Source organism: Danio aesculapii, chromosome 9, assembly GCF_903798145.1.
Source record: "Danio aesculapii chromosome 9, fDanAes4.1, whole genome shotgun sequence".
Lineage (NCBI taxonomy): Eukaryota > Metazoa > Chordata > Actinopteri > Cypriniformes > Danionidae > Danio > Danio aesculapii.
In genome coordinates this window covers 10,446,578-10,460,081 of record NC_079443.1, presented here as the reverse complement: position 1 = coordinate 10,460,081, position 13,504 = coordinate 10,446,578, and the positions used below count along the sequence as shown (strand labels likewise).

Below are 13,504 nucleotides of genomic sequence, written 5' to 3'. Positions count from 1 at the left end.
TTTGAATTTTGTTATTGTCGAACCTTGTATAAACCTACTAATTTTCCACTTGCATTTAGGATTAGGTTAGGAGAAAGTTATTTTGGAGTTCCTAGAGGACGCATGTGAAAACAGCTCCACTTTTTTTATGTGAGCTAAATGAATTAATGTTCTTTTGTAACGCCATTGTATTTAGTACAACCACACACAAAAAAAACACTGACGACAGAAACTCTGAGGGACTTAAAAGATTACTGCAGCACTGACGTTAGCACCGAGGCTAACAATGCTAACAAGGCAGCGTTAAAAGGATCACTGCTATACATTCAAACTTTCAGTTATTCAAGTCGGAAATAGTCTAGCCTGTCAACAAAAAATAGATAAATTCGTGATCTCCATCACAGCACAATTACCGGATTTAAAAAAGAGAAGGTTACTTTGGAAATGTAATAGTTCCAATTGATCCATGCACAAGTTAAACATTTCATAATTTTACCTACTCTTCAATTGTTTTTCAAGCAAGGTTAACCTCAGGGTAGACTTTTAAAATACTTTCAGATTTTAGCACCTCAATTTTATCTCTTCATTGTGAGCTTCACTTTATTGAATGTCTTATTCTAGCATTTGTCATCTAGTCATACCCAATAATGTGTTAAATGGCATTTTCAAAATACTTCATTATTTATAACATGCTATTTTGGACAAATGTATTTCAAGAGTTCACACTTAGCTGATAATCAATAAAGCGTATTTGGCATGCTGTCCCGGGAGAGAGCCCTGAGCTCGTAATATCCTCGAGCCCGGGGCTCCCTCCCGTTAGAAGGGCGAGAGCGGAGTTCAAGCTCAGGTAGGTCTCGAGGACTCCCCTGCTTGTCGCTGCGTGAGAAGTGTAAACTAGTGTTGTTTTGGGTGATAATTTGGTTTAGTCGATTGGTTATGGTTTATGTTTTTGGATGGTGGGAGGAAACCGGGGGACCTGGGGGAAACCCACGCGAACACGGGGAGAACATGTAAACTCCGCACAGAAACACCAACCAGCCCGATGGGAGGTTAGACCAGCGGTGTTCTTGCTGTGAGGCAACAGTGCTAGCCACTGGGCCACCGTGTCGCCCTATCAGAAAAGGGGGAGGAGGTAGGGGTGGAAGGGGTGGAAGCTTCAAGACGAAGATAACTGAAGTGAAAAACTCTGGTTATTAATAATGCTTCCATAATCATCTAATGGGTCAGATTACGGAGCTAATGAGGAGCCAGCCGTGTTGATCATAAGCACGTGATCCTCCTGAAATTAGTTTAGAAATAAACCACACTTAAGGACAAAAACCTGAGCATCTATACAGCTACAATAAACTGTATAATCTTTAAATTGATAAAAACACAATGCATTGACCAATTACCTTAACATCTTAAATGAGACAAAACATCTTTGACATTCACTGTTCAAAAACCTTAAAACTCAATTTGAGCTTGATTTTAGTAACAATATTTGAATTAATAATATAATCGCTACTGTTAATTGGGAAGTAACTAGCTGGACGTAACGACTACAGCAAATGCAACATTAAATTATAAAATCTATTTCAGAACTGGCATTTTAAGTGGCGACATACGTATAATAAAACATGTACAATATGACCACGTGGACTATATATGTGTATGTACATAGAGAATCATGCTCTGATTCACTCATTCTGATTCACCTTTTTGACCTGGAGAACCAGGAGCTCCTTTTGCACCTTGCTGTCCTTGTAAACCGATCTCCCCTTTCGTTCCTGAAAATCCTTTCAAACCTTTCTCACCAGTCTTTCCAGGGAAACCAGTCATACCCTGACCACCTTTGGAACCTTTGGTGATTAATAAGGATTGGGAAACAATATAAAAAATGAGTTTAGGCACCATCAATGATCAAAATACTGCAATCTGCTCACTTTTTGTTACATGTCTACTCACTTTTGCTAAACATAAAATGTTTTTTCCAATCTAGTAGCATAAACCTGTATTAATTCAATAGTAAATTATGCTGGTCTAGCTGGGGCAGACTATTCTCAAGCTGGTGTAGATCAGCAGATTAATACAATTGGACAAGGCAACTGACCTTTTAAGCCTGGGAGACCACCAAAACCAAGACCACCCGTTTCTCCTTGAACTCCTGGGGGCCCAATATTTCCTGTCACACCAATATTGCCAGGGTCTCCAATGGCACCTTTTACCCCCCTTGCTCCTAATAGTCCTGGCTCTCCCTGATCTCCCCTTCTTCCACTAGGACCTACATGGACACGGAACGTTCATACATTGTTAGAAGAAGAAATTTTGCTTCACACAGAAAACAAATGTAATTTATTACTACAAGTCAAAGGTTTGGACACACAGGTTTATATTTCTGATCTTAATGGTGCAGCATGTAGGATTAACAACTATTGGTTGAACTAGGTATTGCAGTCCAAATTCAAAATATCGAAGAGAGTTTTTTTCACCTGGTACGTCTTATAATGACTCGATGCACACACAGGTTGCCAGATTGATCACACAAACAGGAACGAGCATGCCTGACGATCAATTCTTACTCTATAAGCTGTTAAGCTACTGTTTACATTTGTAATATTTGTATTTTCTGCTAAATAAATTCTCCTCATGTGGATTTTTTGAAGTCTGAATCTTCATCACATTTTGTACAGTATTGAACTCCTGAGGTTGTATTTTCAGCCGCACCCACATACATTGAGTCAAGGCAACCCAGCGTGCTGTAATATAATTGGGTAAACTGGACTTCACACATTTTCTAAGGAGAATAGCTGACTTGGAATTGGCGACTTTGACGTTTTTAGATGAACAAGTATGTTCACTTAGCATGTCAGAGATATATGCAGACATATTGTGGTATTTTTATGCTTTAGAAGAATCAAAAACGTACATACAGCACCTTTACAAACAAAGATGACACACTTAAACTGATACTATAGAGTTGGACAATAGAATAAAAAATTCAGTTGGTCTTCTGTGGCTGTGTTTATATATACAATATATGGTTCTTTGAAATGTTTGACTGCATATTATTCTTGCTTAACTGAGTTTAACGTGTCAGAGGCCACGTTTATTTAGTAAGGTTATGAACGGACAAAATCTTAACTTGTTTGAGGTCATTATACTTAAAAAAAAAACAAAATAACAGGCTCTGGCATCTGGCACTTTATCACGAAATAGTGTGAATAAACTCTGTGGGCGTACTCACACTATGTACAGTTGCCTTGAACCAGGCCAAAGCACGCTTGTGCCCCCTCCTGTCTCCCCCGAGGGCCAGCATTTACATTACATTCTGGCCTGGGCCCGCTTACATCATCGATGATGCGCTGTTCAGCAAGCGCTCTCGTTTAGCACAGTGGAGATTCCTTTAGTTATATTGTTTTAGTCGTTTGGGATGCAGTGACACACGGTCAAATATTTCGCCGAACAGATCAGTCACTTTTGTTGCTCATAAACAACCATAAAGTCCTCAAGCTGCAGGAATTAGGAGGTTTGCTGAAGGTGCAGGTGTCGTGCAGTGAGGGGTTTGCGTCTTTAATAAACTACAACAGTTTGTGTTCATTGAACAGTACTAATGATTAATAAATCCATATCAAACAGTCCCTTAAAAGTCACGTCTCGCTTTCAGTTTCGGGCCCAAGTGAACGGTGCTCTGGCACACCTCTTGCAACCGGGCCAGCGCCGACCAAGTGAACCGTGCCTGAACCCTATTCAGAGCACAGAGCACTCAGTCCGGGAAACGGGCCTTGGCACAGTTTGGATAGCATAGTGTGAGTGCGCCCTATATCAAAATAGTGTGAATAAACTCTATCTCCCTAAACCCTATATCAGTGGGCACACAGCTGCTATTTTAAATTTTCATACATTTTAAATATATATATATATATATATATATATATATATATATATATATATATATATATATATATATATATATATATATATATATATATATATATATATATATATATATATAAATATATGTTCATTCAAAGCATATGTCCTGATGATAGGGTCAAAACACCATCAAAAAACATCCTATTACTGCTAACAGTATAAGTGGACGTCAGAAAACTTAATTTAGGATACATGTTATTTGTGGGTTTATTTACTAAAATACAAATAATATTTTCTGAATTTTGATCTAGGTTATTAGCATCAGTTGGGTTACCTGGTTCTCCCATATTTCCAGGTGGTCCAGGAGGTCCTGTGTACCCAGACTGCCCAGGAAAACCAAATGTTCCTGGTGGTCCAGGTCGTCCTTGCTCTCCTTGAAGACCTGGAGGGCCACTTTCACCTTTGAAGCCAGTCATACCTGGCATACCCTCCATACCTGTGTAAGATTCCATGCATTAATGAGTTCCTGGTATATAATGGTACACATATACATACTAAAAATAACTGGGTACAGGTTTTTTAGTTACTTATGGGAAGATCTGTATGCACAGATGTCTATTTTTTAAGCATTGCATTTGCAAAACGTAATCTGAAACTAGTTTTACACATATTAGCATGAACAATTCCTAAATCCATTTTGTATAAGCACTATTTTATTACAAGCAGAATTATTAACGAATGAACATCATAAATATCCTGAAATGCGTCAGTGTCCAATTATTGTTTCTGTGGAAAGACATTGATAAAACATTCTTTGTATCTTACTAAACCTTACGGAACTAGTGATGCATTGAGTTATTTAGAAACTAGAAAGACATTTGTTTGAAGGTTACATAGGATTAGCATTAACATATTCTTCAAAATAAGATTGGATTCTCACCAAAGTATCCTGGTAAGCCTTGATCTCCAGTCAGGCCGGTGTCTCCCCTATGTCCCGGCAGTCCCGGATCTCCAGGGGCTCCAGAAGATGCTCCTAATACTTCACCATGTTCACCCTTTCCCCCTGAAGCACCATCCAAACCTGGTTTACCAGAGAAACCTGAGGGACCTTTCACACCTTTGGTGCCAGGATATCCTAAATCTCCCCGAGGTCCAGTAAAACCTAAGTAGTCAAAATCAAATTATAAAAGCTAAGAAAAGGCGACAGACAAAAGAATAAACAAGACGTATCAAAGGAAATGTATACAAACAGACAGGCTTCCTGATGCTTACCCTTTGGTCCAGGTGGGCCTCCTCTTCCTGGTTCACCTCTCTCTCCTTTGTCACCGAGATCTCCAGAAAAACCTGCTGTGCCTTTAGGTCCTGGTACTCCTATAGCACACACACACAGGCAGGTATAATGTAACTAGATAATATACCTCAGGACTCTGTTCATTTAACAGTTTTTGTAGAAAATGTAACAAAAATTTATTAATTTACCAGGAAATCCTTCCAACCCTAGAGGTCCAGGTAGCCCACTCTCTCCAGGTGGCCCAGGATCTCCTATACACTCCACTGTAGTAAGATTAGCATGACACATGATAAATATACACATTTGGATATTGATGACCATGCATGATGGACTGATGCGATGTTCAGGTAAAGCCTGTACACACCAACAATGACTATGACGTTTTAAAGGTTTTAATGGATTAATGGTTCTAATTCTCTGAAAACAGCATAGCACTTCTGTAACAATTATAACATCCAGTAGAGAAATGACTTCAATTCATTTGACTTTTTTCCCCGCAAGATGATAAACAACTAAAATACTGACAGCCAGTCAGGATCCACCAACCTGAAAGAGCTCAAGCATTTAAAGCAAAATAACATCCTCCATTGATATAGACACCAATATAGTCAACATTTCAGGTATTTTTACAGTTACATGTTGTGAAAAGGCCTTACCTGGAATACTCCACTGACTTCCTCCACTTGAGCTACAGTCTCCTGTAAGACACATATAATATAGATATGATATAGAAGTGTATAACACTGTAGATTCCAAACAATTCAACTGAAATATTTGTAAAATCAAATCAGTATAGTATTCAAACATTACAACAACACATATATACACACACACACACCTGGAGGACCAGGAGGCCCTCTTTTCCCATCAGGACCAGTCTGTCCTTCAATTCCAGGCAAGCCACTTGAACCTTTAGTTGCTCCGAGAACTTGGCCAGGATTTCCTTTTGGGCCGATTAGACCTGAACGACCTGGTGGACCAGAGTATCCCTTTGCTCCAGGCTCACCAACAGGACCTTCACCCTGAAGGAAAATAAAGCATGTAGATACTTTACCAACACTGCATGCTTTGATTAATACTGCCATCACTTGATCAATATCAATACATAGTCAGTGTTGCTCATACAATTTTTGGTGCAGTTCTCAAAGAAGTACAGAGATGTTGCTTGGTCATACCCCTCACACTAGGGGTTCTGAGGGCAGGGGGTCGGCAAAGGAGAGTTGGTATGGGAAAGCTGCATTGGATCATGGGTGTGACCACCACCAACTATATTTTACTTTCTTTCTCCAAGCCATTAGCCAGGTGCATGAGCCTATGTACTATGTCTGATGCCAAATGGATTAAATCTGAGGTAATGTAAGCTAAAGTAATGCATCCCCTGTAAAGGGATGCATTGATTATAGATTTTGTTGGTACAATTATAGTATGAGGATAGCAATCATGAAATGTATCTAATGTATCTAATTTCTGCATAACTCTAATTTCCGCTCACTGGATGCTTTCACTTTTTTCGGACTATTCTCTGTAAACCCTAGAGATGGTTGTGAGTGAAAATCCCAGTAGATCAGTAGTTTCGGAGGTACTCCTCTGGCACCAACAACCATGCCACGTTCAAAGTCACTTAAATCACTGTTCTTCTCCATTCTGATGCTCGGTTTTAACTGGAGCAGATCATCTTGACCATGTCTACATGCCTAAATGAATCGAGTTGCTGCCATTTGATTGGCTGTTTAGAAATTTGCGTTAACGAGCAGTTGGACAGGTGTACCTAAAAAGTGGCGAGTAAGATTTGTATATTTTCACCTTGTACTTTGTGTACGAGCGGGCGCAGCCATTTGAATCCTTTTTGGCTTGAAACTTCCACTCTCATTCACTTCCATTAATTTTTAGATGTTAAAAACGGCTTGTTCTGCTGCTTGATTCTGTTGCAAACTGATATTATCTCATTATATTATTCTGCTTTGTCTAGATAATCATACAAACACTTGTCTGTAGAGCAAGTAGTTTGACCGTTTTCTGCGATTAATAGCAGAATCAATTAATTGCTGCATCACTACATCTATGAAATTAGTACAGGCACTGTCTTCTAATTTGATCTAATACTCACAGGAGACCCTTTAAAACCTGGTTCACCATCTCTGCCATCAAACCCAGGTCTTCCCTGTTCTCCAGGGAAACCACTGTGACCTGAGTCTCCTGGGTCACCAGCTGATCCTGTAGTTCCAAAGAGCAAAAAAAAAAAAAGAGCATATAGTTGCATATGACTTCTTGTATTATCTAAACACGTAACAGATGACTACTGCACCTTTCTGCACAGCTTCCATGAGCTCTCCTTTTCTGCCTTTGGGTCCAGGTAATCCTTCTGTCCCAGGAAAACCCTGCAAAATAGCAATTCTTGCATATATTGCATTTTGCTTTGGCTTGTGCAAAAATGTTCATAAGCCATGGGACAAGAAGATGTGGTGTAGGCAACTTACAGGCAAACCATTGGCACCTCTGGTTCCTGGGTCTCCTTGATCACCCTGCTGACCCCACTCACCAGCCATCCCAGAGTCCCCAGAATCCCCAGGAGGCCCCGGGGGACCAGGTGGGGGTTTTACACTGCATTCGCACAGACCATGGTCACCTAAGCAAATTGTAAAACAAAACAAAAAACGTTACAACCAGTATAACAGGGGTAACAAAAATGGACAAAAGTTCTTGTCATTGTCCTATGCATTGTATGACATATTCTTGGCCCTGAGTATAACCCCAGGAAGTATTTAAAAAACCTAAAGCAATCTTATATGTACTGAGCTTACCTTTTGGCCCCTTTTTTCCTGCACTCCCTGGACGTCCACGATGTCCAGGTGAACCTTTGAAGTACTCTTCCACTGTATCAAGACACATTGATAGTCTTTAAGTCTTAAGTATGTTATAATACTCCATATTAATGTCTCTTTTCCACAGGTGTCAGCTCATATTACCTCACAGATCAACTATTAGCATGCTTAGAGACAAATAAATAAACCATGCTTTCATATGTGTCTATTTACATGCAAATTAGCAGGAAGTAAGAGTCTCTGTAACTCTGACAACAAGTTTCAAAACATCTGCATGTGTTTTAAGTTCTGATATACAGTTTATACATGCAGCACAGAAATCAAGAGGCCCCTGTGAGTTTTATTTTTTCCAAGACCTCACCAGATATAGAGCTTTGCTATATATAAAAAAGTGCTTCATTAAAAGGCTTACATGATCCCTTGGGTCCAGGGGGTCCAAAACCTCCAGGTGATCCATCAGGGCCAGGTGGCCCAGGCTGAGTGGCAGGATTACCAGGTTCTCCAGTTTCACCACTGGCTCCCTTTGGCCCCCGAGGTCCTTCTGGGCCCCACAAATCAACTATGGATCAGAGAAACAATTGAATTGGAGTTTGGTTAAGCATATGATTGATGAAAGAATATGGAAAGATTAATGCATAATGCCTAGTTCGCACACTAAACAGGGGTTTAAGTCTGATTACTTCAACGAGTTCATCAACAGTCTGATCTGCACTGGACAGTCTCTATGTGTGAATTACTGAATGAATCATCAAATAGGCTCTCTTGCGTGTCTCTGACACCTCGCATACAAAAATCCAAAATCTAGGATGTTAAATATTCTGGACCAGTTGGCCAACTGGATCAGATTTAGTGATGAGCTACATCCAATGAGAGAGCAAGACTGGTCACTGTGTTTATGCACTCAATAGAAATGGCTGTAACTGGCTAGAATAGTCATCGCTTCACCCTGCATTTACACAGACACAAGAGCATATGGAAACCACATCTATTGATCAGCCGATGGATCAGACATTGCTTTTAAATGCTCCTCTAAAATCTTTCAGAGCTGTAATGAGCTACTGCTAGCTGTCTGGCTGTGTGTCAGTGAGGTATATCACCATCACACAAGCAACCAATAGCATTCTGCTTCTGCTCGACTCCACCCTGAACATTTCATTCACTGTGGTTTGGGGGCTGGGCAGAGCTGTGTGGTGACAGTGTTGTTGTCACATCGTGTAGTGTGTGACCCCCCTTGTAGATCATTTAGAATCAGAATCAGAAAGAACTTTATTGCCAGGTATGTTCACACATACAAGGAATTTGTTTTCGTGACAGAGCTTCTACAGTGCAACAGGATAACAGAGACAGGACAAAAAACAGATAATAAATATATATATAAAAAAATGGAAGTAAGTAGTGAGTGCAAATATACAAATTGACAAGTGTATGTACATGTTTATTACTATATACAACGTTATATGTGCAGCTGTTATGTGCAAATTGGCATGTAAAGTGTGTTGTTAAATAATTGTATATGTGTATAAAAGTGTATGGCAAGTAGTGATGTTGGTTCCGCAATTACGTAGTGTTGCATAATGTAAACAACAATACAACTTAATGACACACAATCAAGTCATGTAGTCTTAATGGCACATTGATCTGCTGTTGTTTAAAGTCATGTGGTGTAAGCTAGGCTTTAGATGTACTTCTACACATAAAATAATTACCTATTTAAAGGTCATATGAGGATCAGTAATGAAATACCTGTTTGTTGTCCATAGGGAGGGGGTCCTGGAGCACCTGGCTGTCCTTTAGCACCCTTACGACCATAATTTCCAACAGGGCCACGCTCTCCTGGAGGTCCTGGAGGACCCACTATATCATTAAGACAAAGAAAATGAAGAGAATATTTTGGTTTTATTTGTTTAGTTTTATTTGCTAGAAGTATTAAGTACAATTGCCTATTAATACAGTTAACCATATGTCAGCATATAAATGCATTTAGGCTTGTAGAAATAGTTGTTTAATAATTGTGCAAAATTTTTGAACAAGCATCAGAATGGGGGAAATGTTATTCGAAGGGATACATTATTCATAGCACCTCACTTTTTCCAGATTTTTATGTTACAGCCTTATTCCAAAATGGATTAAATTCATTTATTTTCTCAGAATTCTACACACAATACCTCATAATGACAATGTGAAAAAAAGATAAAAAAAAAAAAAATAATTACATGTACATAAGTATTCACAGCTTTTGCTCAACACTTTGTTGTTGCACCTTTGGCAGCGATTACAGACTCAAGTCTTTCTGAATATGATGCCACAAGCTTGGCACACCTGTCTTTGGGAATTTTTGCCCATTCCTCTTTGCAGTACCTCTCAAGCTCTATCAGGTTGGATAAGAAGCAACTGTGAACAGTCATTTTCAGATCTCTCCAGAGATGTTTAATAGGATTTAGGTCTGGGCTCTGGTTGGGACACTTAAGGACATTCACAGAGTTGTTGTGAAGCCAGTCCATTGATATTTTGGTGGTGTGCTTTGGGTCATTGTCCTGCTGGAAGATGAACTGTCGCCCCAGTCTAAGGTCAAGAGCACTCTGAAGCAGGTTTTCATTCATGTCTTTGTACATTGCTGCATTCATCTTTCCCTCTATCCTGACTAGTCTTTCAGTTCCTGCTGCTGAAAAACATCCCCACAGTATGATGCTGCCACCACAATGCTTCACTGTAGGGATGGTATTAGCCTGGTGATTCACTCCAAAAAGTTCAATTTTAGTCTCGTCAGACCAGAGAATTTTGTTTCAGATGCCTTTTGGCAAATTCCAGGCTGGCTGCTATGTGCCCTTTTCTAAGGAGTGGCTTCCGTCTGGCCACTCTACCATACAGGCCTGATTGGTGGATTGCTGCACAGATGGTTGTCCTTCTGTAAGGTTCTCCTCTCTCCACAAAGAACGCTGGAGCTCAGACAGAGTGACCATTGGGTTATTAATCACTTCCCTGACTAAGGCCTTTCTCCCCAGATCACTCAGCTTAGATGGCCGGCCAACTCTAGGAAGAGTGCTGGTGGTTCCAAACATCTTCCAGTTATGGATGATGGAGGCCACTGTGCTCAATGGAACTTTCAGAGCAGCAGATTCTTTTCTTCCCCAGCCTTGTGCCTCGAGATAGTCCTGTCTCAGGGGTCTACAGACAATTCCTTTGTCTTCATGCTTGGTTTGTGCTTTGACATGCACTGTCAACCCTGGGACCTTATATAGACAGGTGAATGCCTTTTCAAATCATGTCAAATCAACTGAATTCACCACAGGTGGACTCAAATTAAGCTGCTGAAACGTCTCAAGAATGATCAGTGGAAATAGAATGTACCTGAGCTCAATTTAGAGCTTCACGGCAAAGGCTGTGAATACTTATGTACATGTGACTTTTCAGGTTTTTTATTTTTAATAAATTTGCAACAATTTCAAAAACTCTTTTTTTCACATTGTCATTTGGGGTATTGTGTGTAGAATGTTGAGGAAATAAATTAATTTAAATAATTTTGGAATAAGGCTGTGACATAAACAAAATGTGAAAAAGTGAAACGCTATGAATACTTTCCGGATACACTGTAGTTCACACAAAACATTGAAAATTCTACTCATATTAACTCACTCTTTAATTATTCCAAATATGTTGGACTCATTTTTTTTCTGCTGAACATAAAAGAAGATATTTTGAAGAAAGCTAAAAACTTGTAAGCATTTTTTTTCCTACACTATGGAAGTCAGTGGTTACTGGTTTTCAGATTTCATCATCTTCTTTAGTGTTCAAAACAATACACAGAAAAGTGTGAAACCACTTGAGGTGAACAAATATCGAGTAAATATGCATTTTTGGGTGACCCTTTAAGTCAATGTTTCTCAACCACATTCCTGAAGGACCATCAACACTGCATGTTTTGGATGACTCCCTTGTCTGTCACACCCATTATGCTGTGTCCACATCAGACGTGGCATGCTCGAACATATCGTGCTATTAGCGCATAAATAATGTGTGAACGTTTTACTTCACTTCACAATAGATGCGGATTCACATCATGGGCAGGGCGTCTGTTTCTTCAGTAGCTTAGTTTCTAAATGGCTAACATTAAATTTATAGAGATAGCTGTGCTTTATGTACTTTAGGAATGCTGAAAAACAGCGTAGATTTGTTTGGCGCTGTGTCTATGTCCACCATATCCTTTCTTAAGATCCTTCCCCAGCTCTGTGAAATCATCAACTCCTCCAGAAAATGTACCTGGATGATGGAGGCTTTCAGGGGTACTTCTGACTGAGCCAAGCCCAGTTTGATGAGCTGTTGTCCAGTTTTGGCAAAAGGATTTCCCCCCGGGACACCAACAACAAGTACTTTTATTTATTTAAGGTAACGCAAAAGTCTAATGAAGTTCAGATTTTCCAACTCATGCCACTTAATTCGTGCAAATAGCATCATTAGCTCCGCAGGATGTCTATTCGCGTCTTTGCATTGACTCAACATGTAAATCACTCACGACTGATGCTTTATCTGTGTCTGGAGTGACTTTTTGTCTCTGCTAATGAGCTGATGATCAAAATCAGGTAATTTAGTTAAGGAGACATGGGATATGTGCAGAGCTGGTGGCCCCCCTGAATGTGGTTGAGAAACACTGCTTTAAGTGACTCTAAATATAGGCTCAATGGGCTTAACTAATGGCTTCAGAAACTGCAGATTTTTTGTGCACCTCTGTCTTCTTTTACAGTATGGGCTGTGGGACTATGGGGTTCACAGTATGGGCTGAGGAAGGAAAAGTTTCATCAATTTTTTATGAATACCTCCAGTATCATCAAATGGACTTCCTATGAGCTCCCCGGGTTCTCCTACGTCTCCCTGTTGAACGATGTAAATTTGAGTTACTGAACATTTGTTGCATGCAGAATTATTATTAAGTAAGCCAGAAATGTATTTATAACCTTGCGGCCATTATTTCCTGGGAAACCTGGCAGTCCAGTGTCACCCTGTAGGAACAACAGATACATTATCAAATGCTTAAGTGAACACAAATGACATGCAAGTTTTGGGAAACTGATCAAATATAAATACCCTAGGTCCTGGCCAGCCACCTAATCCTGGGTTTCCCTGTAGTATTAGAAAAATGTTAACAATATTGGATTTTTATTAGATTTGTTTCGCATTTGGCTTATTAAGAGATATCTGAGTTTAAAAAATCATACCCGAGCTCCTGGAAACCCTGACACACCGGTCTCTGCTTCGGTAGACAAATATCCCTGAAACAATTCAAACAAAATGGTTTCATGTTGTATCCAAAACACAAACATGAGTTATTGTCTTTTTTTCCCAATTTCATCTGGAAGCTTTCCAGTTCCACTGTTTAAAATTTTTTTGAATATTATTTGATGAGTTATTTTTAATCTTGCGATGCAGTTGTTTATAGGCTATGCTTAGCTTTCATGACAAAAACGACTATATGCAGCATTAAGATTGTCTTTTTGTGTTGTCGCTGGCCATAAAACATGAAGATGGCACATTTGCTGAGAGTATCTACTCACTGGAGGAAAAG

General features: G+C 39.6%; 1 protein-coding gene across 1 annotated transcript in view; it reads right to left on the bottom strand.

Annotated features, from left to right (window-relative positions):
- Window positions 1–13,504, bottom strand: part of col4a2 (collagen, type IV, alpha 2) — a 159,036-nt gene that overhangs the window by 23,863 nt on the left and 121,669 nt on the right. The window contains exons 15-32 of the mRNA XM_056464756.1: window positions 13,158–13,211; window positions 13,027–13,062; window positions 12,897–12,941; window positions 12,759–12,813; window positions 9,691–9,801; window positions 8,360–8,506; window positions 7,927–7,998; window positions 7,603–7,751; window positions 7,431–7,503; window positions 7,233–7,339; window positions 5,964–6,147; window positions 5,782–5,823; window positions 5,314–5,388; window positions 5,107–5,205; window positions 4,775–4,996; window positions 4,169–4,330; window positions 2,072–2,242; window positions 1,677–1,820 (exon numbers count right to left, since the gene is read on the bottom strand). Of these exons, the coding sequence (XP_056320731.1) occupies window positions 1,677–1,820; window positions 2,072–2,242; window positions 4,169–4,330; window positions 4,775–4,996; window positions 5,107–5,205; window positions 5,314–5,388; window positions 5,782–5,823; window positions 5,964–6,147; window positions 7,233–7,339; window positions 7,431–7,503; window positions 7,603–7,751; window positions 7,927–7,998; window positions 8,360–8,506; window positions 9,691–9,801; window positions 12,759–12,813; window positions 12,897–12,941; window positions 13,027–13,062; window positions 13,158–13,211 (1,948 nt within the window). The remainder of the gene's footprint in view (window positions 1–1,676; window positions 1,821–2,071; window positions 2,243–4,168; window positions 4,331–4,774; window positions 4,997–5,106; window positions 5,206–5,313; window positions 5,389–5,781; window positions 5,824–5,963; window positions 6,148–7,232; window positions 7,340–7,430; window positions 7,504–7,602; window positions 7,752–7,926; window positions 7,999–8,359; window positions 8,507–9,690; window positions 9,802–12,758; window positions 12,814–12,896; window positions 12,942–13,026; window positions 13,063–13,157; window positions 13,212–13,504) is intronic.